The 27,776-nt window shown below is 38.4% G+C and overlaps 1 protein-coding gene across 4 annotated transcripts in view; it reads right to left on the minus strand.

The window, feature by feature from the left end:
* The window catches only part of fstl5 (follistatin-like 5), a 274,862-nt gene that overhangs the window by 162,398 nt on the left and 84,688 nt on the right, over window positions 1-27,776 (minus strand). For all 4 annotated transcript variants that reach the window (XM_049483812.1, XM_049483813.1, XM_049483811.1 and 1 more), the window contains exon 4: window positions 14,114-14,362. In XM_049483812.1, the coding sequence (XP_049339769.1) occupies window positions 14,114-14,362 (249 nt within the window). The remainder of the gene's footprint in view (window positions 1-14,113; window positions 14,363-27,776) is intronic.

Raw genomic sequence — 27,776 nt, forward strand, 5'->3', positions numbered from 1 at the left:
ATCCAATTATAAACCAAAGTTTATCTTGATGATAATTTTCTGAGCTTCCAGTGCTGCATCACCCTCAACTAGTAGGTACTGCTACGTTTCATTCAGGTAATTTACTCAAAAACTGCAAGCATTTTTGTAGATACAGTATCATGGTACCACCAATAGCTTTCAAACTGAGAACCCTTCCAACAGCATGAGTAGCTTTTACAGGTGTGTACAGCACTTTCTATCCCAAAGGCCAAAAATGTTTCTGTGATAAAACATAGCCCTGAGAGAAATCTGTGTGGGATTTAGCTCTGAATCGGCTCACCATTTTCCCAGGGCCATTTCCACATTCACAGACAGTTCTGGTGGAAACAGGAGAGTTGAGGTGCACATTGAATTCTGCCATGATTTGGGCAGCCGCGGTTTTATGTTTTTTGGATACAATCCGGGTTAGCACCCGAACATCCCTTTCAGACAGCTTCTTCTTACAGCGTCCACAGTTAATCCTGTTGGATGTGGTTCGTCCTTCTTGGTGGTATGTTGACATTACCCTGGATACCGTGGCTCTTGATACATCACAAAGACTTGCTGTCTTGGTCACAGATGCGCCAGCAAGACGTGCACCAACAATAAGTCCTCTTTTGAACTCTGTTATGTCACCCATAATGTTGTGTGCATTGTAATATTTTGAGCAGAACTGTGCTCTTACCATGCTAATTGAACCTTCACACTCTGCTCTTACTTGTGTAATAATGTGCAATTAATGAAGATTGGCCACCAGGCTGCTCCAATTTAGCCATGAAACCTCCCACACTAAAATAACAGGTGTTTCAGTTTCATTGTCCAACACCTGTATATACTCTGATCAGCTACAAAATAAGACTTATAGTCGCTTGTCCCTGTGTGACAATCTAGTAACCTGGAGAGGAGTGGGAGGGACAGAAAATGATATCCGGTGTTTGAAAATGTAAGTCATTCTCATATATTACTGATTGTTCCTTTAAATTAACGTATATACTAATATACACTAATAACCAACCATTCTGGTGTTATTCTGGTGTTCGTTGGGATTATAAGGTGCTTAATCTTAAACATATTGTATTGTAAACAGGTATAAAAGGAAGATGCAGAACTGTTTCCATTATATGCTATCAACAAGAAATTGTGCATACTGCAGTGTTAGTGTTTGCGGTTCTTATGAGGTCACAGTTTTGTATAGAGAGAACTGAGGTCAGGTTTTGAATAAATCTGCCAATTCTTGCATTTGCCTGTGGCAGTGAGGTAAATCTCTTCCAACCTACCCTAATCTACAGCAGAACACACCTAGAGTTCATGACGGGGTCTCTCTCGCTCTGTCTCTCTCTCTCTCTCTCTCTCTCTCTCTCTCTGTCTCTCTCTCTCTCTCTCTCTTTTATACTTTCATACCTGCTGTCTCTGCTGTCTCTGCCACTAGTCAGTTTTCCATTCGATGCTTTCACATTAGATTACCTTGATTAAAAGCATCAGAATAAAGAAAAGAAAGGAGAGATTTAACTGGGTCTGTCTTTTTTTTTTTTTTTTTTTAGCAGAATCATCTTTACAGAATACTACAGTCTTTTATTTGTGCTGTGATGTTTGTAGAGATGCTTCGCACCTAACAAGGACAGAAGACAGGTTGGTCTCAGACTGTACCACCCTGATGATATACAGTTAGTTCGGACCCTGCAATGTTATCGGCTGAGAACTGTTTTATGAGTGACGTTATCAGCCGGTAATGCTCTGTAACCGAAGGTTTCTATGTATTAGTCCACCACATACAGGTATCCTAACAATGATGGAGCGCTTACAAACCAAATACAAACCAAATGCAATGTCATTGTTTACCACCAGGAGGCACTGGATCCCATAGGCACAGTGCAGAAACATCATGTTAGGTGGTGCAGGCAAAGAAGCGGTCCCACAAATAAATAAGCCCAGCGATTCAAAAATATGCATTATTACACACATAATCAGCCACCAATATCAGGTTAATATTCTCTCTTTCTTTTAAAGTGAACTCTCTTTCTTTTACAGTAAAACGAGCGCTGGACTTTCGTCTACACAGATTTTTCTCCTGAAAATCGTTCATTTGGTTGATTAAAGGGCTTATATTTATTTACAGTAAGCTTAGATTTCCACAATTTTGACTGAAATGGATGATAATAGAGGCCACCACGCTAACCTAGCAACAATGCAGAGCTTACAGCACAGCTACAAACAGAGCAGCAATGGAACTATTTTAACTCACAGAGTGTTTATAACCAATCCTAATTCCCATCTCCTTTACCTCAAAATCTTTCAATAAACAGTGATAAGGGAATTGTGGTATAATTATAAGAATACCTTTGAGGTTTGTGCTTTAACGTGTAATATTGGCACTGCGATGCCAATATTACATGTTATAGATCTCCCTCTAATGTATTATTGCTTAAATATAGTGGTTACAGTAATTTTTAGTAAGAAAAAAACTTGAAAAATACTTGTGTTGCCATTTTGCCAGTCATTTTTCACAGCCATTTAGATCATGCCAGCAAATGTGAAACATTTTCGTTTGAAGGGCCATGGAGCCCTAACTTTCCCCCTACTACCCCTCCAGTCTAACAAGAATGGGGACAACCTACTCCTGGGCATGAACGTGCAAAACTGGGGGGGTAACAGAGGGGTAGTGCTAAGCGGTGGGTTTTCTAATTTGGCTTTAGCTATATTCCTAGTTTTCCACCTTGTCAGGTTTTGACGTTTTTTTTAATTGTGGGTTTTTCTTATTCACAAACCAGTTAATGGTTTAAAATTCCCTTTCTGTCTCTCTCTGTCTTGCTTTCTCTCTTTTGGTTATTCATCATCTGTTGCTCTCTCTCTCTCTCTCTCTCTCTCTCTCTCTCTAATTTTCTCTCGCTCCCTCCCTCTCAGCTCTCGCTGGGGAACGGAGCTTAATTACAAGTGTGAAGGAATAATCACAGAAGACAAAGAGCTCCGCAAAATGATATGGAGCCCAGGTGTGCGCTGAGAATCTAAACCAAAAATTCTCCTAAAGCTGGAGACGCTCAGTCAAAACAAGCCCTTGCTCTGACCTGCAGAAACTTTCCCTCTCAGCTTCATATCGATCTAAAAAAAAGAAGAAGAGGTACATTCTAGTGATATTTGAATTTGTTTACTTGCTTTCAGCTTCGAATGCAATAAAAGACTCCCCCCCGATTCTTTACAGCATGCAGAGAGCAGGTTCACGCTCCACAGAGCTGCAGAAAGATTCTGCACCAGAGTTTCACTCTCAGATAACAGAGAGGAAAACTAACAGAGAGAGAGAAGAATGTAAGTGTAATACAGCAGTTAGTGTTAGTACGCCTCTTGGCTGCAGTATGAGCCCCCCCCCTTCACAGGAGATCAAAGACGCCGGCTCAAACAGAGCGTGGATTAGAGTAAGATGCTTCAAAACCCGCCGTCTTTATTTCCCTGGTGGAAATATCCATATGGCTCAATAAATGACTGACGCTGAGTAATTGCAGCTCTGCAGTCAGAGCTCAACGTGTTTCAGAGCGTTTTTCCCATTATAGGCAACACACACGCCACAAATTACATGTTTAAATTCGACAAGAAGTCCACCAAAAAGTAAAACATACATCAGCTTACATAAAATCACTCTTTGGTCTGGTCCAAATGAACAGTCAGATGTCAAATAATGAAGTACAAATATTTTGTTACCTAACTTCAGAAGAAATTTTGTGCTATTAATATATACTATATTGTACTATATTTTCACACAATTATCTGCAAATTCTACTTCTTTCATTTTTAAAATGTAGCCTTGATACTCCTCACCATTTCATTGGAGCTTGTTTTTATTCCAGCTTTTTAATTTTTTATAAAAAAAAACCCTATCCAGATAAATCTCTCAATCCATTGCATAGACTGTGTATAGCTGGACAGAGCATCATCTCTCAAAAGTGATGCCACCACAGGTCGGGCGCCCCCTGCTGTTCGGTTGCAGAAAGCTGTGTAACTCCACCCATCCCCATAGGTTTCAATGGAAAAACACAATGGCAAAAAACTTTCAATCACGTTTTTTTTCCCAATATACTGTAATTCTACCACCATTAATTAAATGCAACAGCTAGTGTAACCTCTACTTATATTGTCAATTTTTTATATCCCCACAGAATTTGTTTTTTAAAACGTTATTCAGCTCTATTCTAAAAGGTGTGGTTATTGTAAAAGGGCTGGGTTACACCTAGCCGGGGCGGGACCAGTGACTGTATGGGCGGGACCATAGACTGTGTGAGCTCTGTGGAGCAGCCCTCAGGGGCGGGGTTATTTAAATGAGTAGGCTGTCTCTCCACAGTCTTTCTCCCTCCTCTGGTCTCTACTGCACAGACTCGGGTTTCAGGATCGCCAACATGGCGGAAGATTTTGGCTTCATTTTAATTGGATGAATGGGAACGGCGACACAGCATCCATCTTTTTTACAGTCTCTGATCCTTCGTGATTGGATGAGAAGTATAAACAGATTACATTCCGACACCCTATGGGTTTTTATGTGATCCATCACACCTGCACACATCACACCATCACACTCCAGAAAGAACATAGCAGATGTATTTAGCCTAGTATAAAGATAATCCGGGACAGAGACTCAAGAGAACTCAAGCTCTGGAAATTAACTAACTAAGGTTTAACTTGAATATACTGTATTTACATTGTACTAAAATGCATTGATTTTCAATGGGCATATATGCAGCTGAAACAGGAAGCCTAGTGCATCCCTAATTTATTAACTTTAAGATTTTAATATAACATTAAAGTCATTATAGCTTTTAGAAAAATGTTTTTTTAAGAGAGCTTGTGCACTATAGGTTTATACGTTTTTGTCCTTAATGGCATTTTTTCCCCTTACATTGTTTTTTAGTTTTAAAAGCAATACTTTTACCCTTTTATTGGAGTACAAAGCTTGAAAAAAAGCTTCTGCAGAAGTATTTTAAACTCTCATATCTACAGTATACTTGTACCTGAATAATAAATCTGATTACTTTTGACACCTTTGCAGATGAATGGCTCTGTTTTGCTGTTGTCTTGTCTCCGCCCAAGCCACACCCTTTCGTTAGTGTTCCCACCTGTCTCGTTTGTAACCCCACCCCCTTTTTACCTGTCCCAAGTGTTCCCAGTCTCCCTGTGTATACAGAGCCTTTCAGTGTTCCTTGTCTGTTTTTTTTTTTTTTTTGTTTTGTGTGCTATGTGGTTTCTTAAGTTTGTTTTCTCCATGCTTGTTTATAGTGCAGGTCTGTCCTTAGTGTTCTCTGTTTTTTTTCAGTTTAGTATTCTTAGTTTTATGTTCTTAGTCTAGTTTTCTCAGTTAGTTTTTCCTATGGCCCTATATTAGCAATCTATAGTGCATCTGTCAATTGTGCATCACGCAGCTGGATTTAGAGTGCGTCATTGTGTTTTTGGTATCGCGAGGACGCAAAAAATACGCCTAGAATTTCCCCTCGGGGATCGATAAAGTATCTATCTATCTATTTATCTGTCTCTATCTATCTTGTGCTGCTCAAAATGCACAAAGGCATGAATTAATTCTCTAAATAAATCATGGGTATGCTTTGGGCAGAACATGAACTAAACCAATCAGTGTGTGACTTGACATTCTCTTTAAGAACCAGGTGCACTCTGACTTTGAAACATTTGTATCTTAACAGTGTGGACCTGTGCATTCACCCTGTTCACCCTCACTTAATAGCAATTATATATATTTTTTTTATTCTGTTTATTCTTAAGTTAAGAGTGGGGTTTGCATTCTGCAGCGTCCGTGTGTGTGTGTGTTTATCGAATGGAAGTGTACCTAAAGGAATGTGATGATTGATGTGAATGATTGTTGTCTAGGTTTATTTCACTCAGTGGCGCACCTGTGTTTTTTGCAGCCAAGATAGTTTTCTTGTATATTTGTATATTTATATCATTCCTGCTCTTACGTCCAGCCTCTCATTTTTATTTGTGACATATATCGCTCACTTAATGATGAGCTGTGTTGTGTGTTCATTTCAGACAACACAGTTCCACTGCTCCACAGCGTCCCATTGCTGGGCTTCCAAATGGCATTTTTCAGCAGGATAATGCTCACCCACACACAAATTAGTCAAAGGATTTTTTTTTCCAGGAATGATGTCTCTGCCAGAATGCGACACACAAGCATTTATAGGAGCAGTTGGGATGCCAGCTTTGGCAACCTATGAGTGTAGAGCAGGATCTACAGACCCTGCTGCAACATCTGTGGATGAATGTGCTGCAGGACACCATACTGAACCTTTATGCCTGCATAATCAATTGTAGAGTATCTCAGTATCTTATATCCAGACTAGAGGCACCTAACAGGGTCTAAACTAAAGCTTCCTTTCAATAGTGGCTACAGTTTCCTTCTAATATAGTAATCACTAGATATGTTCTGATTCCTGATTAATCCAGAATTATTATTATATTGTTATTATATGATTTAATTCAGCTTTTTCTGAATTTACTGTAACTGATTCCCTTCCACATCTATATGCTGCCTCTACTTGTTAAAGTGGAAAAAAACTCTGGCCCTCTAGGCAGCCCTACTGTAATTGCCAAGAGCGTAATTTACTTAATAATGTGTTTACAGTTCACTTCGCCAACTTAACAGCTTGCACCTCCACTTTATCCAAACATTGGTGCTGATGCCAAAGCACATATCCCTATGGGCAAGAATCTGCAGATTATTTTTTTTTTTTTTGGAAAGTGAGATGTGTGTGTAGCAGTTTTGCGGCTGTAGCTGGATGATAACATTTATTCAGCGTTCTGCTCTGTTTTAACGCTGCTCCATATGGTGGGAGATTTATGTGTGCTGAGTAGGCATGTGGTTTGGCGAGCGCTGGCTTGATATTTATGTACAGTGAAGGATCTGTCCGTATACATTTGGCTGATGTGCTGTGGTGTATGCAGATGGTTTTAATGTATTGCATGCAGCAACCCTAGGGCTGTGCGATATAGCGATGTACTGATTTTTTGAGATGCACTAGTATATCACTGAAAAGTTTAAAAGTACTTCAGTTATTTCAGTAATTCAGTTCAAAATGTGAAACTCATATATTAGCTAGATGTATTAAACACAGAGTGATCTATTTTAAGCATTTATTTATTTTATTGTTGATGATTATGGCTTTCAGCCAATAACAACTCTGTTATCTGTATCTGATTTTAGACTTGCTATAACACAGTGGATCAACACCAGCAGATGACATGACTCTCCAAACCATCACTGATCATCATCCTTTGCATTTTATTTGTAAATCAAGGGAGCAGAGTCTGGAGGAAGAGTGGAGAGACACACAGTCCAATCTGTTTGAGGTCTAGTATGAAGTTTATACAATCAGTGATGGTTTGGAGAGACATGTCATCTGCTGGTGTTGATCCACTGTGTTTTAGTATCAAGTCTAAAGTCAGTGCAGTTTTATTTTCCCAGAAAATCTTACAGCACTTCATGCTTCCCTCTGCTGACAACTTTAATGAAGATGCAGATTTCATTTTTCAGCAGGACTTGGCACACTGCCCGTAGCCCTTATGGTAAACCTGTACATACTTGTATACAGTTTTGCATTTTTTCACATTTAGTGTCTTTGTTTTGCCTGGCCATTCTTACAAAAACTACAAACTAGCTTAAACCACACTACACGGTTATTTAGGGATGCAACGGTTCTCGATATTTTATCAAACCGTTCGGTTCAGCCTGTTCGGTTTCTGCCTGTTTGGTTCGATACACCCAGATGGACTGCGGTACTTTGTGCCGCACTAACAGAGCGAACGAACGCTCTGGTACCGAATGGCCAGGGGGAGGGGCTGCTGAGCGTGTGCTGTTGGGTGGGCGGTGGTTGGTAGTTGCAGTGAGTGCTCCTCCTTCTCCACAACTCCACCCCTCCCCCAGCACGTGCTCATCTTATCTCATCTTATAAATCGGCTGTTTGGGACAATTTTGGCTTCAGCGTTAAGTTTGATGAACAAGGCAAAAAGCACAGTGTGATATCAGTTGCCTGTTTTTGACTAACGTTAAGAATAAATGTTCCTTTTTTATAATAGATATTGTGATTTTAATTCATCTGTGCCTTTTTTCTATTTAATATTGGCTCTGCAAGCTCACGTGCGCCCAGAGCTGTGTGATTATAACATTATAACTGGTGATTTTTTTTAAACAGTTTGATTTGTTACTTAACGTTATAATAATAATAATAATAATAATAATAATAATAATAATAATAATAATAGTTTGGAATGTTTCATTATAGTTTAATTTTATTTTGTTTTCACTTTTTCTCCTCCAATCCAGTTTTAATTCATTTTCAAGAGTGTGTTTGTTAATTTTTATTAGTTTATACACATCAGATCAGAGAGCTCAATCTGAGAAACACATAAACTCAATAAACTCTACAGGTTTCCCCAATTTTCACCAAAATGATCAACTATGAGTGAGTGCGAGAGAGAGAGAGAGAGAGAGAGAGAGAGAGAGAGAGAGAGAGAGAGAGAGAGAGAGAGAAAAAGAAAGATTTATTTTGGAACTAACGCCCCGGACCGTGAGGTGCCGCCGTGCTGCCGCTGTTGTGCTGAATCCAACTCCCCGCAGAATCCTGCTGGAAAATGCTGGAGTGGAAAGAGCGCTTATAAATAAATCAACAAACAAAAAGACAAAGGGTAATCTATCAGTAATTTCAGTTCGTTTTAGTTAGTTTTATAAACTCTCAATACATTTACAGTTAGTTACCTTTTTTTATTAGTTTCAGTTAACGAAAATGTTTTTTTTACTTTCAGTTTTCGTTATTTTGTTTGTTTTCTTTAATGACAATACTTGGTTACTTGGCTATATTGTGATTATCACGCTAGAGCTTTATCTAAAATGAAAATAGCATTAAAAAACAGATGCCTATGTCACAGACTATTTTTAGAGTTCGGGCAGAGAATCTAAGCTTTAATGTTGATATATCAAAACCGAATCCATACCGTGGCCCAAGAACCGCGATACGAACCGAACCATGGCAACACTGTACCGTTGCATTCCTACTGTTATTACTGTCTCCCTTATCACCAGATACTCAAAATCAAATGATTTAGACTAAAAACTGTAACTAGGCCATCTCTACACTGTATATCTCCAGCCTTACAATAATGTTTACCCTGAAATGACACCGCAGAGTGACAGACGTGCGAATACTAAGCCGAGCTGAGCGTTCTCTGTTTAGTATGCTGCCGTTCTGCATGTAATTGTCCACCGTGGTGTCAGTCAGCTGCGTCCGAGGCTGCTGACTCCAGCGCGTGTGACTCCTCGCGTTAGACTGGACAGCGCTTTGAGTGCCACTTAATTTCCAATCAGATTTAATCCTGCATACCGCCAAGCCAATCTCCAGAGCTTTTAGGCAGAGGAGGACACTGTGAGCGAGGGAGGGAAGCGCGAGAGAGTGAAATAAGAGGGGTCGCGGGGGTCCCGGAGTGTTTTCCATCCAAAACCAAATCAAAAACGACTCGCAGCTTTTCCTCCCTCCTTCCCTCAAACCTTTCTCTGGAAGATAAGAGGGCCAGCGCTCGGGTCGGGAAAAAATGGGCCAGCTTTTGGATGCTCCCATCAAAGCGGGGCTACAGCACAAACAGACATTTTCCTCCCGTCCACTCAGAGACAGCCACCGCCGCCGCCACCGCGAGATGCTTACCTCTTTCAACCTCACTTCTTTTCTTTTCTCGTCTGAGCTGAGAATACCAAAATGACAGGAGGAATTCCCTCGCTTTCACACACACAAAAAATGTACTGATCTGCTAATGATCTGCTAACAATGGGTAAAAATCATTGTTAGGAAATTTTTTGTTATTATTGATACAAAAAGAAAATATTATAAGACTATCCTAATATGGAGTAAAGCCTTATTTGCCACATTCTGCTTTCAAAAATGACTTTATTCCATGCAGTGTGGATATCACGAGATGCTAGAAAAATTCCTTATTATGGTTGGAGTAGGTGCTGGGTCCAAGTGTAAAGAATGTGGAAAGATTTTATATGTATATATATATATATATTATGATTTTATTTCTATTTTTTCCCCATTTTCTTCCCAATTTACACAGCCAACTACCCAACCCATTCATTTGGACTCCTCCTATCACTAGTGATGCCCCAACACACCAGGAGGGTGAAAACTAGCACATGCCTTCTCTGATACATGTGAATTCAGCCACCACCTCTTTTTGAACTGCTGCTGATGTAGCATCTCAGTGCGCTCGGAGGAAAGCGCAGCGACTCGGTTCTGATACATCAGCTCACAGACACCTTGTGCTGCGGAGATCACCCTTTTGGAGTGATTTGGGAAGAGAGCGCCATCTACCCACCTAGAGAGAGAGCAAGGACAATTGTGCGATTACAAGCTACATGTACAGGATTTGATCCGGCGATCTGAGGTGCTTTTCACGACACTAGCAAGGAACAAGGGGGTTGCCATGTTTTCTTCTAATTCACCTTCTAATCTCCATGCTGGGTGGTGAGACCTGTAGAGCTAAGCTAAGCTAAGTAAAAAAAATGTAATTCTGTAATTCTTAAAAAAAAAAAAACATTTTATTTTAAAGCCAAACTAGCACTGGATGTTAATCCACACAGATTTCTCTCCTAAACATGTTTTATGTGGATGAGTAAAGTGCTTCTGTTTATTTACAGTAAGCTTATATTTGCAGATTTCCACTAAAGCTAGCCGTGGTTAGTGGCTAATGCCACCCAACAGCGCTACACTGAAGAACTCTCAGTGTTCTGGTAAGACAGGGTGATATTAGCTAGCGGTTCGCCTCTATAGCTTGTTTTAACATGTTAACATTGTAAACACACAGACTACAGTCCGATCTACTCACCTCTGAGCGGCTACAAAGCTAGCACTTAGCACGGTTTGCGGCTAATGCTAATACTGCTCCAGTCTCGAGTCTCGGTGCTGCAGAACTAAATTGAAACTCCTGTATAACGCTGTACTTCATTGGAGTGGCTTTATTGCTCCTTACAACCTGACTGGTAAAATTCATACATAAGGATTATAAGGCACACTGACAATTTTTGGGAAAATGAAAGGATTTTAAGTGCGCCTTATAGTGCGAAAAATACGATACATACTGTATATTGAATATGCAGATTTAATATACGTGTGTGTATATATTAAAATTATTAAATTATTAACTTAATTAACTAAATAACTATGGATATGGTGTATTATTTAGTAGTCAATTCTATTAATAGTTTTAAAATATATATATATTATTTGAGAAGTGTACCTAGGCAACTGATTCTCCACCAAGTAGACTGGAGCATGGGTGGGGAAAAAAAAAACTCAGAAGAGGTGGGAAAAAAAGGTGGGAAACCTGCAATAATTTATGCATTGCATTGCTGCCGCACAATTGGCCGATCACATTGGTCAATTGCCGATTGAGTAGGTGGACATGTCTCCCTAATTTATCGCTTGATGAGTGTTTGAAGAATTTGATCTGAACAAAGCGAGTGTCGTTTTGAAATACAATACAAAAAACAGCTGGATTGGAGTCGTGCAAGAATATAATAATTACACAAGTGCAGAGTAACTGCAGGAAACGTGTTCAGGGAGGACAAAAGAACGGAAGATGATGAATATTTAGAAGCTGTTAGAGCAAACAGGTGTTGCAGAGCCTCTTCTGACACTCGTCTGCAGTGTGAAATTGATTATGTGTGATTTGGTCTGGAGCGCGGACGTGCTCGGCTGAAGAGGCAGGTTGAGAAGATGAGGCAATGAGAGGTTTTCCGGCTAGCAATCTAACAACCCCTCATTCCCCCACATCACCATCACCACCACCACCACCACCACCCCCCAGCCTCCAACTTTCCCATTTAAAATCTCAGCTAGTTCCTGTAGATTGCTTTAAATTAGTTAAATACGTGGGAAATTCTGGGAGTTCACTGATTAGGGGTTTAATTGGGGGCTCAGGCTGGGTGAGGGTTGGGGATAGGCTGAGTTAGAGCTCAGTGAACAATACTAAATAATAATAAAAAAAAAAACATCTCTCAGCTTGCCCACAAAAAGCATGTTTACAGCTGTCCACAAAGGAGTGCTCAAAAAGTGTCAAACACCAACAGGAGGTTGAGACAAGCTATCTTCATCTATTTAACAACAGAAGAAGAAAAAGCACTGTTGTTCTGCTGAGCATCGCGCTGCAGTATGGTTACAACAAACTATGCTGGTGATTTCTGTATCTACTGTAACTGTAGATTACAAACCAAAATGACAGAAATCCAAGGTAATTTTTTTTAGAGTGATGCACAACAAATGGTGCGGCAAGTTCCTGTACTGTCAACAAGCTGACTTCCAACAGATGACCTTCAACAAACCAATCAGTGTCAAGTATGTGGTCCCTAAACCTAGGTGTGGTAATACCCCTAAAATTCCCAGCTGTAGGGAGGGCCTAGAAACAATTCAAAATGTTGAATTCTCAAATATTACTGCTTAGAAACCTTTGCTTTTACTGTAATGTACATTACCAATCAAAGGTTCGGACACACCTTAAATAAAATAAAATTCAGTGATTTTAAAATCTTCTGCATTGTAGATTAACCTAAAGCCAACCAAAGTATGAACTGGAATTATTTAGAAAACAAAAAAGTGTTAACAAACCAGAACATGCTTGTATTCATTTGTGTTTTATGTATATAATAATACGTATAGTGGTCGGGTGGGGAGGGATGATTGTGGGTAAGGTGAAATGGATGTGGTGAGGTGGATGTGGGCAGGGTGGGATGGGATAGGGTAGGTGTGGGTGGAATGGGATGGTTCAGGGTGGCATGGGATGGGTCAGGGTGGGATGGGATGGGTCAGGGTGCGATGGGTGTATACTTCTGCAATTGTTATTTATAAAACTTTCAATAAAAAATTGATTACACAAAAGAATAATTTTCTCAGTCATTTATATAAGCTACCGTCACCTGAAATGGCTTTCAGTTAACAGCTGTGCTGTTATTATTTAACAGCTGTGAATTTATTATTTGAATTCATTGCCTCTTATAATGTGTTTGAGAGCTTCAGTTGTAAAGTTGTGAAGAGGTTGAGTTGGTACAATACAGTGAATAGCCCTATTTAAAAAACGTTTTAATCCATATTAAATTTCAAGAACTTTGACAGTACTCTCAAGTGCAGTCACAAAGACACTCAAAACCATAATGATGAAACTGGCTCTCATCAGGACCGCCCCAGGAAAGGAAGAGCAAGAGTTTACACTCTGTCTACTACATGATTCCTTCATAGTGTGTCCAAACTTTGACTGGTACTGTACTGTATTTGCTTGAATTTGGTTACTATAGTTGATTTTGATAGTCTACACCAAAACTAAACCAGTTGGCCTTATTTAAACCCATAGACTATAAAAAGTAAAGTTCCTCAGCCCAGCAGAGTGTGCTATTGATTGTCAGAGGTATCAGAGTTCCCAACTTTAAATTATAATCAACCAATTCTCCAAACAGCTCAAGAAAAACATGTATTTATTTATTTTGTTGTATCAAAGTCTACGGTGGCAGAAAACTGATCCTGACTGTGCTCCACAAAGGCCAATCTCATTTCAAACTAATTTACTCACAATATCTGCAGAAAGCCCATGGCCTAACAAACACAATTCCCAGTTCCAGATCAGATTAGAAATGCAAAACGTTATCGATCTGTTAACTCGAGCTGATGGATAAACTTCATTTGAGAAAAAAAGAAAAAGTGATGGCAAAGTTCCTGCTGTAATTTATAATCCATCAATATGAAGAGGTGTAGCGTGACTTCAAATCTAATTCTGAGATTTTCCCAATGAAAGCTATTCACCATTTGTTTTTTAATAAGTAGCCTACGGTGTTTACACATTTATCTTTTCCTAAGCCCGGCTCTCCAGTAGCTCACTCGCCTTAAGAGGACTCTGTGAAAGAAAAAAAATGAAATTCTTGGCGGTGATATAACAATTCTATCAAAAGCACAGTTTTGAAAAGCTCGAGTGGGCCCGAAGTCCGCTGGGAACCAAAGTTTTTCAAGTTCTCCGAATTACACTCTGCTTTTCCTCAAGTTCGCTATAACATATAACTGCAACCGCCAGCAGTCGACCAGTTCCTTACCTTTGTAGAAGCACTCTTCACTGTGCACAATGGTGATCCTCTGGTGAGCCAGGCAGGAGGCCCTGTGCAGCTCACAGTGGTTCTGGTAGAGTTTGCCGTCCGACCCACATACGGGCTTGTAGTGCGGTTTGCAGTGCTCCAGACACTGGCACTGTCCCTGGCCGGTCTCGTGGTCCACCACACAGTGCTTTCCCAAACCACAGTACTTGTGCTCACAGGGGTTTGGGTAGCCATTGTGGTTGAAAAAGCCTACAGACAAACAGAAACACAGAATAAAAAAAAAAAAACAGAATAATTCATTAATTGTGAGAATTAACTATTGACATGAGTGGTACAGTATATGTATGTGTATGTATGTGTGTAAATAGAACCTGTCTTACAACATGAAGCAGCTAAAAGATCTCAAAAAGCAACCCAATATGCAGTAATCTAAAGAAATAAAATAAAATAAAAAACAGATGAGAAAACAGTCATTGAACTCCTATCAGTCTGAAAAAGTGATTTTTTTGAGAGCTATTATTCACTAATGAAAAAAAATAAATAAAATGAACCCTATGCCGGTTAAATAAATGTTTAACTAAACAATGATATATGGGGAATAAGCTTTGTCTTATTTATTTTAAGCAACAGTAGGGTATTCTTAAAAATTCCTAAAACATCTTGTGAATTCCTAAAAATTGTTAGTGATACATTATATTAGGCACAGAAATGTGTTTTTCAAAAACAGGATTGAATTGCTGAGTCTGTCTTTAAAATAGACATTGAATTAAGTTACTTTTGTAGGTAAAATGAGGTGTTTAACAACCCCCAGACACATATTCCCCACACATTAAAATGCTTCTGATACCCCTGATGTGGTTTTATATTGTAATAAAATGTAAATACTGTTCATTGTCTAATGCTGCAGTAACTTTAGATTAGATTCCAGAGCTTGATTCTTGAGTTAACATTTTCACACCAGCACTAGGGTAGGGTAGCTAACTAAGCTAAGTAAACAAAACTGCTATAAAAAAGACGTTCTTTTAAAGTCAAATGTGCGTTGGATGTAAATATATGCAGATTTCTCTCCTGAAAATTGTTTATTTGGGTGAGTACAGTGCTTTCGCTTATTTACAGTAAGCTTAGATTCCGGAATTTATCTAAACACTAAGGCTGGAGCATTAGCATTAGCGGCTAACCGCTAGCGATATTGGCTAGTGGTTCATCCTACATAGCTTGTTTTAACATGGTACATGCGCAGGCTACAGTCTGAAATACTCCCCTCTGCGTAGCAAAAGAGCTAGCGTGGCTACCAGGTAATGCTTATGATGCTCCAGCAGTGCTAGCCGGGGTTAGGAGCAGGCCTCGGTGTTGCAGAACTAAACTGAAACTTCTGTATTAAGCTGTACTTCAGTGAAGTGGCTTTATTGCTCCTTTCAACCTGACTGGTAAAATTCATACACAAGGCGCTCTGACAATTTTTGGGAAAATTAAAGGATTTTAAGGGCACCTTATGGTGCGAAAAATGCGGTACTATTCTTTTTTTTCCCATTTAAGGATTAGATTATCCATCACATAATTATATCCACAGACTAGGAGGGTTGATTCCTTGCTGGGATTTGAACTGATGAGCTCCTCACACTTGATAAGGAGCAGTTAGACTGTAGGGCCACTCTAGAGCTGTGGAATTATACTACAATGGTTCTAAACATGGTTCAGAGTAAAGTTTGATGGTTTCACTGCTATAAAAAGGAGCAACTGTCTAAGAATCAAGAGACCTTCAGTTCAAATCCCATCAACCACAAAACCCTTTATGACCAGAAGTCTGAAAATAGGTAGGATCTCCCCCAAGTGTCCTATTAACCTTTTACCAAAGACAAAGTCCCACCAGTGGGACTTTCCATGGCTAGTCTCCAGTTGATTATGGTACCACTCATGGGATTAGAAAGTTCCAGCATTCTGCTTCATTTTCAGCAGTTTGTTTAACACACTGTCTCCCTAAAACACTACTGAAACACACCAACACCTTAAAACTTTAAGACGTATTACATAATACAGCGTATTATTCAGTAACTACAGCAATTTCTGTGCAAACTGATTGGGGCTATTCTTTGCTTAGTGAAGTGTGTAATGACACCATTGGCCCGTTACTCTGTTAAGGGTTGCTCTGTATTTAAGCTCTGTGCTCAAAATACACTCTAATGATGTCACCTTAAATGGTACAGAAGCAGCACTAAATCTGCAGCACTGACTTAAAGTGGATCATCAGATTAATGCTGCAAGATAAGAGCATAGCAAACTTATTGCAGTGTTTATTCCTTTAAAATTATATTTTAAAACCTATTTTTCTATCAGTCAAATCAAGTGAATATATGAAATGCAGTTATGAAGTGATAGAAATTTATTAAACTGGGCAAAACAGCTATAATGCTAGCAGCTATAAAGTTAGGCAAAACTTGTGAAAGGGTTAAAATGTATAAAAATGTATACTAATGTGAGTTTGCGAGAATTACAGGAATTGCGAGATGCAGAAGTTAAGAACTTTTAAACAAAAATATATATTTTTTTCCGCCAGCTTTTGCTTACTCTACCCCTATTTTTACATAAAAACTGAGGTAAATTCTTCATTAACCTCTTCATTGCACTATGATGATTAATGCTGTAAATGATGGGAGTCATGAATTCTGCTTTTTACTAGAAAATCTTGTAGGGGCCATGTCCAGCTATCAGTTTGTGACCTTAAGCTCAGGCATCTGCAGCAGGACAATGACCCAAAACCAACCAGCAAGTCCACCTCTGATTGACTCTGACTGAATTTTCTTTTGATGTACTTTAAAGTTATATCAAATCAAAATGTAGGTTTTTGATTGGGCTAGTCAAACTCTGATTGAGATGCTGTGGTATGATCTTAAAGAGGACATTTATGCTGGAAAACTGAATTAAAACAATTCTGCCAAATTCCTCCACAGGGATGTGACAGACTCACTGCCAGTTATTGATGAAGCTTGATTTCAGCTGTTGCTACCAAGGGTGGTACAAACAAGTTTAACTAGATTTAGTGGGGAAAGTTGGTTTGGATAGATTTGTGTCCTTTAATACATGAAATTATGATTAATTTTTTTTTATATATATTATACAGCTCTGGAAAAAATAAGAGACCACTTAAAAATGATGACTTTCTTTGATTTTACCAAATTTAAAACATCTGGAATATAATCAAGAGGAAGATGGATGATCACAAGCCATCATACCAAACTGAACTGCTTGAGTTTTTGCACCTGGAGTGCAGGCATAAAGTTATCCAAAAGCAGTATGTAAGAATGGTGGAGGAGATCATGCCAAGATGCATGAAAACTGTGATTAAAAACCAGAGTTATTTCACCAGATATGGATTTCTGAACTTTATGAATATGAACTTGTTTTATTTGCATTATTTGAGGTCTGAAAGCTCTACATCCTTGTTGTTATTTCTGCAAATAAATGCTCTAAATGACTATTTTTTTATTTGGAATTTGGGAGAAATGTTAATTTTACTCAAACGTATACCTATAAATCTAAAGGGACATTTATTTCTTTACAGCACTATGTTATATAATGATAAGGCTACATGTGATCCAAACAGCCCACGTTTATCCAGAACCTGCAGCCCATTAGAAACACATCCTGTAATAATTTAACTGCAACTCAGATGATGAAGTTTCATGTAAACGTTTTATTGCAGATGTTCCGTCCATAAACAACTCCAATCCACATATAGCTTATAAAACTGAGTGTAGATTAAACCAGCCCTGTGCAAATATTAGTAACTATTTCATCAGGAGATGTGACATCAGAGACAAAGGGCTAATTTACTTCCAATGATTTGTTATCGATCGCCCGCCGTTCAAAGCTGGCATAGATTTTCATTTGTCCGGCACTCCAAACTCTGTCTGTGTGAAATGAGCAGCTGCTGCCTCAGAATAATAACAGGAGATTCGTCATGTCAGCTGCTGTTCCTCGACTATACGCAGTTCTGTCTGTGTAATAGAGTTTCCAGCTTTGACGCAAATTCAATACCATTTCCAATACTCAGGGATGGAGGGCCTCCAGTTATTGTCTCAGTCTCATGCCAAGTTAAAACAAAAAATGATTGACTGCACAAAATGCACTTATTTGAAACATGAGCCAACAATAGATCATAAACAAGAAACAAGGCTTTAAAAGTGAGGAAAAGAAAAATCAGGCTATTTTAAACTTAGACTTGGATGTAGGCAATATGACAATATGTTATCATATCATGATCAATTTTACTAATGCGATTCATAATATACTGTACTTTTATGAGCACATTCAGAATATTATCAGTGCTTAAACACTAACCAACTGCTTGATTTAGGGTGTGCCGGTGTGTCTTTGCTATCGTAACCATGGGAAAAGTACACCTTGTGATGGTCAAAATGTGCAAAAGGCATGCACTAAATCTTTTAATTAATCATGGATGTTTTGGGCGTAACATAAAATCAACAAAATCAGTGTATGTCTTGCCATTCCCTTTACGAACCACGTGCACTCTTACTTTGGCAGATTGGTATTTTAACAGGGCAGCATTTCTGTGCTTCTCATCAGAGGAAACCTGTTGACCTATTGTTAATGTAAAAGTTGGGTTTGTGCACTGCTGCATGTCCCTGTTTGTGTGTGACAAGTGGCAGTGTAGGTGTGCTGAGTGTTCACGGTGCACCTGCATTGTCATGATAGAAATGAACATGATGTTGACTGTTCTCAGGGTTTTAATCAGTCATTAGCTTACCTAGGTGTTTTCTAGGTGTTGATATATTCACAAGCCATTGCTATTTAAACGACGCAGGCAGAAGGTGTGAAAATACACTGTTCGCTGGGTGCAAGATAACAATTCTCATGTTTACAGACTTTATCCATTAACAGACTATATGCTAAGAATTAGGGAAACTCCCAGTCATATTTCAACCAGGACAAAAACTACTTATATGGGAAGGAACTAAAGTTCTTTCAGAACAAATAATTTGCCTGCAAGAAAAAACGGTAATAAGCTGTTTTTTTTAAGCAGACTACCATATTACTGGGCGTTTTTCTAATGTACAAGAAGTCCCAATATTTACAGAAGTCCCACCCTCACTGACTGAGATGGGTCAATGTGACGTTAGTTGGAAAAGCCCCAACTAACTGGTTGGTGTATCGCAACTGTAGAGCTTCAACAGTTTCAATATATTTATTGAACATCGCTGTTTTATTCTACAAACTACAGACACATTTCTCCCAAATTCCAAATAAAAATATAGTCATTAAGAACATGTATTTGCAGAAAATGAGAAATGGCTAAAACAACAAAAAAGATAATGCAAGATAATGCAAAGAAAACAAGTTCATATTCATGAAGTTCAGAAATCAATATTTGGTGGAATAACCCTGTTTTTTAATCACAGTTTTCATGCATTTTGGCCTGTTCTCTTCCACCAGCCTTACACGCTGCTTTTGGATAACTTTATGACACTCCTGGTGCGAAAATTCAAACTGTTCAGCTTGGTTTGATGACTTCATTTTTAAGTGGTGTCTTATTTTTTTCTATATATATATATATATATAGACTGGACACATAGACACCTAGACTGGTGATTTTCAGATTTTTGGGACGGTTGTGGGTAAGGTTAGTCTGGAGCCCTGTCATGAATACTATATTACTCCACAAAATCTAGACACAGTTCTGAATATTGATACAAAATTTCAAATTAAATCAGATACTTTTTTTTCACCTTGATGTGATAGAGAGGCCTTTGAATTGTTACAATGGATGAAACTGACCTTTTAAAAGACAAAAATATGCTTTCACACATTCAAACACTGTCCTGTGATGCATTCAGGATGTTCAGTATTAAGAATATCACTTTCTATACTTTTTAAAGCATCTTTTAGACATACAGTAGATGACCCTGGGCTCTTTTGGGTTAAGGTCTGCTATATTGAATATCTATCAATCTGAACAAGACCACCTTTTCGAAAGTTGTTGAGTGACTTTCCTCACTTCAAAGCTCCCAAGAGAACCAATATTTTAGAAGACCCCTAAGCTCACAGATGGATAATGCTTCTGTCCAGCAACCTCTTAGCCGTTTCTTTCTGTCTCTAGCCTGGGTGTGTTAGCCCGGCTTTCGAGGGCTAGAAAAGCTAAGGGAGCGCTGGGGTGGAAGCATCAGGCCTGATCAGTCGTAAACAGATGTGACAGGCGGGGAAATACACAGGCTCTAAGATCACTGAACCAAGGAGAAAGGAGCAAACAGAGAGCAGCCCGAATACCGGCCGAATACTCCAGCGAAAGATCACAGGCTAGTCAAGCCTGCTGCCCTTCAGAGACATCCAGAAGGATGAGGCTCCGCAAACCCAGCCGTCTTACTGACCACATTATCCTAGCGAGACGCCGGGCTTTGAAAGCTACCGTCTGTTCCAGTTTTTTGAAGACAAAGGCCAAGGCTTGGGGAGCGGCTGGTGATGTCGGAGAATGTAGCCTGACTTAAACTCTCGCTCTCCGTTTCGGCCCCAACCTTAACATGAACCCTCCAGCACCTGGAGAACGTGCTTCGTTTATCAGCAGCTTCCAGCGCTGGGAGTAAAATGCTTTTAAATATATTAACCTTTGCCTTGAAAATGTGCCCCTATGAAACCGGTGGATATATTTTCACCAAAGAGAAGGAAAGGAAAACAAGTTAAAAAGTCAACAGTATCCTTGAGAATATAGTAAGGAAAGTGATTTGAAAATGGATAAAAGCATAAAGCATGAATGTACATGCTTTATGGCTATTTTGAACAATGTTTCAGAAGCCTAGTTTAGAAGCAGTTCAAAAAGAGGTTTTGGCTGACTTCACATGTATCAGTCATAGGAGGCATGTGCTAGTCTTCCAAATTATTGGAAAGATAAAATTAGAAAAAAAAATTATGATGAAAAACAGCAAAAAAGTAGAGCCAGAGGATGTTTTAGCTGTACGCTGATGATATGCTGTACATGTGGAGCCGGAGTAAACCAGGTGAGGAACACAGACGCCCTGCGGAGAACGTCCTCTCACCCAACCTGATTACATGCAAACAAAGCAGGCCTGTGCTGAAATATGCATGAGTGTGGAGCACGGTCCAGGTGGAGGGAAGCTCCACTGGATTAGGTCTTCATCAGCGAGAGAGAGAGAGATAGATATAGAGTACGAGAGAGGGACAGATTTGAGCTCTCTCTCCTCTCTCTCTCTTTCTTTATGAAGTGACTCATGATTTGAATAGCAGGCCAGCCAGTGTTTACTTTTGTGTGGAATAAATAAACGCAAACAATTGCTTTGTGGGTATGAAATTCGGTTCAGCTGATTTGTTTGGCTGAGGAAGTGAATAACAAGTGACTTGTTAAAGGGTTCCGGCTGTAATAATTTATTTTGTCAGACAGCACCGAGGGCACTATTGGGATCTGTCTTTCCTTTTTTTCCTCTATTGTTGTTGCCTTATGTCTGAATGCTGTATTCCTGCCCTTGAACAAGTTCCTTTTCTTGTACTCTTACAAGTTTCTCGATTCGGTCTTCTGTCTTCGCTCCATCTGTCAGAAAAGAAGGAGTAATGATTGTTGTCTTGTCAGTCATGTAAGTCGTGATCAGTTTGCTCAGGACTATACAGTACAGTTCCGACTCTCTATCCGCTGGCATTTTACCACTGTAAATATTTTATGAGGGATTCAGTGGAATTCTTTGATCCTCTTATCTACTAATGTTTGTTTCTATTTCTTCCCAGCGTTATTTATGAAGGGTTTCCGACACTGAGTCTTCTCGGAAAGAGGTAGAATAAACCGGCGACTGTAAAGGAGTCAACAAAGAGCAGCCAAGACCATGCATTGAAATGCACACTGTGTCACAAAGCAACCGTGCGACACTGAAGACAAATTACTAATTTATTCCAATGATTCGTTATTGATGATTCATCTTTCGAAGAAGGATGAGAGAGAAAGAGAAAGATGTTTCTACATTAGCATTAGCTATCCATTATCTCTTTATTAAACAGGTATATTTAATATTATGGAGTAAATACACAAAAAAATTAAATCCGCAATCAAAATGTTAAGAATCAAAATGAAAAATTGTATGTTGCAATATTAAGCACACCTGACTAACATGAGCTTTTTAATGGAGTAAAACACTTGCTTACAAAATAAATCTAACATTAAACATTGCGTTTGTATGAAATTTAATTGTAAAAGTGTCTACTGCTGCTGCTGTGCGCTGGAATCTTTTCGCTCTCCGTGTTTGGAAGAACGCTTGAAACTGGCAAGGTGGGCGTGGTCAGTCTCAGCCCAGAACCAGCTGACCAATAGATATTCAAGGGGAGCGCATTATTCTAAGCCCCGCCCACCCGTGAAAACTGTACCAAAACTCAGAAGCAAAAAACTGAAGCAGAAGCAAGGGAGAGATTCCAGAAGCAAAAGTCTTTAACAGAAAAATAAAGCAAGGACTGGTAAAATCCAAACTGAAATAATTTTCAAATAACTGCAAAGGATAATAATGGAACCAAGTATATTTATAAATATATATTTTCTATATATTTTCTGTTTTCTAGTTTCTGTGTTGAGGACGTAAGTAGATATTTTAATATAAAACTGATCAGGCATTTATAAACTCTTTGCTCAGTTGCTTCATATGAACCCGTTCATGTTGGACTCATTGTGAGTGTGCATTCTCCTCTATAGAGATTCTCTGGTTTGGCATCGCTAGTTTTTTGTGTTTGTTTAGTTCAGGTGTGTTCTCGTAGCGAAACGTGTTTCTGAAGAGCAGTCAGGTGATTTGGCGATTTCCCACGACGAGAATCCAAGTCGCTGATCAGTTATGTATCATGAAAGTCTCGACAACTGAAGGACTCAGTATTACAGCATTACCAGTCATATGGTGTGAACAGCACAACGACTGAAAACTCAAAAAGTTGTGTAGTGTGAACCTGGCATTAGGAGAATGACTGCACTGAGTGTTAGATACTAGTGGCACACCAATTATTCACCCAAAAGTTGGTTCCAGTGGAAAAGCCGATAACACTTTACTTGGATGGTCCATTTTATGGCCTTGTTGATGCTCAACTGACATTCAACTACCACTGAAATGAATGTCCAATAAATTTAACTTAAGCCTATGTTAAATGTAAACGATTTAAAATAGAATCTAACCCTACACCTAACCCTAACCTTAACCATGAATTAACCCTAACATCTAACTTTACACTTAACCCTAACCCTAATTTAACCTAAGCTTAAAATCTAACCATAAACCCAATCCTAAAATATTAAGATTAGAGTTTGGATTAGAGTTACATTCAATAGAGAATAATTTACTTTTAGCTTTCAGTTCAATTTCATTTAATAGACATGTAGTTGAACGTTAGTGCAATGTCAGTTGAGCATCAATGAGGCCATCAAATGGACCATCCAAGTAAAGTGTTACCGAAAAGCCAATAGAAAAGAAGCTGAGAAATGACAACAGACTAAACTCAATTTCTGTATTATCAGTTGATTCAACTCAAAAGTCCCATTTGTAAAGGATTTCAGTTCAAATAAACTATTATTTTCGGACACAGAGACTAAAAGAAATAGATAGATAGAAAGTGAGAATATGAGAACTGGAGGAATAGGCAAGAAGTGAGAAAAAAAGTGAAAAAAAAAGCCAAATAAGTGTGTTTCATTCTGAGACACACACAATACCAAGGTGGTAAACAGACTTATTTTCACACCAAACAAAGTCAGATATAAACACAGAACAACTGAAAACACTAAATTAGTTATTTGGCACCTTTTAAACATGGTGTCGGATAATTTATCACAATAACAATCACAATCTGGCAACAACAAGCCCTTCTCTCCCTTCTCGCTACAGTTTTGCAGCTTACAACGGTTTTTCACAAGTTTTCCCTTCAGGTGATTGCTCATCTCCCTGCATGTGTCATGGCAGGGTCGAAACGTCAGGGCTTCTTATTAAAGCGTATTTGTGACATGCTGGCAAACTAATGAGAGCAGCATGAACCGGACAAACCACAGAGCCTCATAAACTGCATTCAGTCTCAGCAGATACACACCGGCCTTCAGGACAGAGCTTCATACAGGCGACTCTGAGCCGGGTGGGATTAGGTTGATTTTTATAAGGGTCTGTATCAATATAATATGTGTTCTGTGTCCACAGTGCAGTTAAATAGTTACATTTCATATAAACACTGTTTAATAATACTTTTTTTAAGAGTTACTGGGAATTAACACATTATTTCACATATTGAGAAATGCTATACTTCTGTTTGGAGTCATTTTTGTGTATTTTATACAGTTTTCTTTGATGCAGGGGTGTGTGTGTGTGTGTGTGTGTGTGTGTCTCCACCATGTCTCCAGTGCTGTACAGTTAAATTGAACAGTTATTTAATGTGGCTTAATACCACAAGTTACATATTTCATCAATCTATTTAAACATGTACAACAATTTCAACAATTAATATTAATAAAATGTTATGTTATGTTTTTCATATTGTCTCTAAACTAAGGAAATGCTTAAGCTGTCCACCCTATTGCATTAAAATATCACAATTTATAACAAGAAATAAAAATCAAAATCAAAATAGAAAATGATTAAGCTGGAAAATATCATTTCTGTGTATTCTTAGATATAAGATTAATATGATGAATAATCTAAATAATTAAAAGTAAAAAATAGTTTATTTATTTATTGTTCTGTAAACTAGCTATTAACGTTTTCAATTAATAGCTAAAATGTGAAGAAAAAAAAAATGCTGTCATTGTGGTCATTTCTGTCTCTGCAGCGCCCTCTCAGGTTTAACTGTGTTATAGGCAAAGACGATGTGTACTTTGATACGCAGACACAACACAATAAGTAGATCTGTTAATCAATAATACCACCCTCTGCTGACCTCCAACCATTTGTGTCTCACCGCTATCCAAGACATACTGCTGCTGTAGCTGAGCCAATCAGCTCTCCCTCCTGCCCTGCCTCTAAACCCATACAAACCCAAACTACTCCTTCTATTTTTTAGCCTTTTTCAAATCTGAGCAGAGGGTGAAGTCAGAAAAATCAGGTGGTTTAGTGCCCCTTTAAGTGATTCTTTTTTAGCATTTTTTGTTTTGTGAGAAAAGCTAGCAAAACTTGATATCAGTGACATCACAACCTTTACACTGTTTTATTGTTATGGTTTTTTTTATATAAATAATTTTATTTATTAACTCATATTGAGGTAAAGCTTAAGCTGTTCACCCTGTCAAAGTAAAATATCACAAGGATTAAAATATATATTTTTTAGGAAATTAAACAGAACAAGCCTATTATGAACAAACATGAAATAAAAGTAAAAATAGAAAGTGATTAAGCTGAAATAATTCTTGTGTATTTTTAGATTGCATATTACATATGATGAATAATCAAAAGAATTAAAAATAAAGTTTTTTTTTATTTTTTTTACAAGTCATTTAGGGAGCCAAAAGTGGCTCTTCTCTCAATTGATTCTTTTCTTTAGCATCTTTAGTTTTGTGAGTGAAGCTAGCGAAACTTAACATTTTGTTTTTCAATAAATAATTGGAAAACTAAATCTTTTGTTTTTCAATAAATAATATTAATAAAACTTAATATTTCTCATATTGTCTCTGTACTTACTGAGGTAAAGCTTAAGCCGTCTACCCTGTCAAAGTAAAATATAATATGATAATTAAAATATTTTTAAGAATTAAAATGCATCTTTGGAAAAGTATAAAGTCATAATGAACAATTCAACATGTTTGTGACTCAACAATACAAATTTTATTTTTTATTTTTTAATTTTGCCAAAATTGTCCACCCTTTCATGCAGGTTGTTGTGACACATGCATGACACATGCATAGCAATAAATAAAGATTTAAAAAAATTTAAAACAACTAAACTGGAAAAATATGTTTTTGCAGAAATAAGTCTTACATACTAAATATTATGAAGAATTAAAAATTAACTTTTTTTTTTTTTTTTTTTTTCAAACGTGGTTCTTCTCTTAAGTGATTCTTTTCTTTAGGATCTTTAGCTTTGTGAGTGAAGCTAGCAGTTAAAGCGATTATGCTAACAGTTTGATTGAGGAAGGCCGGCCTGGACAAAGGTAGACATTAGGCAGTAAATGGACGCTAGATTGGAGGTTATTATGGGCTGTGGAACTGCACATTACAGACAGTTTCCTGAAGTAATGCACAGGAGAACCGTTTACAGCGTCTCTCTCAGCTCTCTGAAGATTTAATGAAAAATACAAAAGCCTTTAAAATACGAAGCGCAAACACGAAACCATTACAGCTCCTTCTGAACACCACGTCCTCCCCCGCACACTCCCCGTGCACTCCCCGCACAACCCCACACAACCCCACACAACCGCACCCCGGTCCTCCCCGCCTCCCCCTGAGATGTAAGTCTCGGCCCATCTGATGTTTTCCAAAAGCGAGGCAGCAGGGGTCCTTGGGGATTCTGGGTAATGTAGTAAACAACAGTAGGCAGCTTTCAGCTCCACTCACCGCAGCCTGTTAAGAAGCCCCTGTAGACTCCGCCTGCTAGCAACAACAGGAAACAAATACGGATAAACAGCCACCAAACAATGCTTTAAACTCCTCATGAAAGACAACATGTCGCCACACCAATGTGCCACCTGTCCCCGACACCTTTCCTCACCTCAACCACCAGGTTATACCAACAAATATAACTGAAAAGTTATTAAAAACTCACAATCTATAAATATTTATGCTCAACTATGTTTCCAAGGAAACTCAGATTTATTTCATACATTTTAATTAAGGACTTCAATGGCCTGGAAATGTCTCTATTTTATTTTATTTTTTCCTGGATAGTTTTGGCCTTGTTGATGCTAACTAACATTCAACAAACATTCAACTGAATGTCTATTAAATGCAACTTAAACATATGTTGAAAGTAAATTATTCAAAATAAAACATAGCCCTACACCCAACCCTAACCTTAACCTTTAATCAAGCCTAAACTCTAACGCTACACTTGACCCTAACCCTATCCTAAACTTGAAATCTAACTCAAAACCCAATGCTAAAATATTAAGATAAGCGTTTGGATTAGAGTTGGATGTTGGGTTACATTCAATAGAGAATCATTTACTTTCACCTTTTAGTTCAATTGCATTTTATAGACATGCAGTTGAATTTTAGTTGAATGTCAGTTGAGAATCATAAAATGGACCATCCAAGTAAAGTGTTACCAAAAAACAAGGGATGATCTATGGGTCTCCAATCATGGACAGCTGCTTTTATCATGGATGGATGGATGGATGGATGGATGGCCCGCTGTTCTCCTCTGTCTTCTGTCCACACTGGGATGAGCTGAAGAGCCTGATGGCTCTTGAAATAAAGCATCTCCTGTGTCTGTCTGTAGTCTGCCACTGAACCACCTCTTCTTTTGTCCATAATGGTAGTGTTCAGTGGGTGCCATCATCATCCATAATGGACAACAGTGGGACTGAATGGATTAAACCGCAAACTCCTGATGATAGGTCGAGCCATTAGATGCTGCATCACCAGATTGTCACCCATAGTACACTCATTAAGAACCCCCAATAAGAACCATTTTTCCTTCACTTCTTTTGGAAAATTCAAACTCTTGAAAAGGTGATGTGTCATTTTTTTTGGTCATTCTAGAGGCT

Source organism: Astyanax mexicanus, chromosome 10 (genome assembly GCF_023375975.1).
Source record: "Astyanax mexicanus isolate ESR-SI-001 chromosome 10, AstMex3_surface, whole genome shotgun sequence".
Lineage (NCBI taxonomy): Eukaryota > Metazoa > Chordata > Actinopteri > Characiformes > Acestrorhamphidae > Astyanax > Astyanax mexicanus.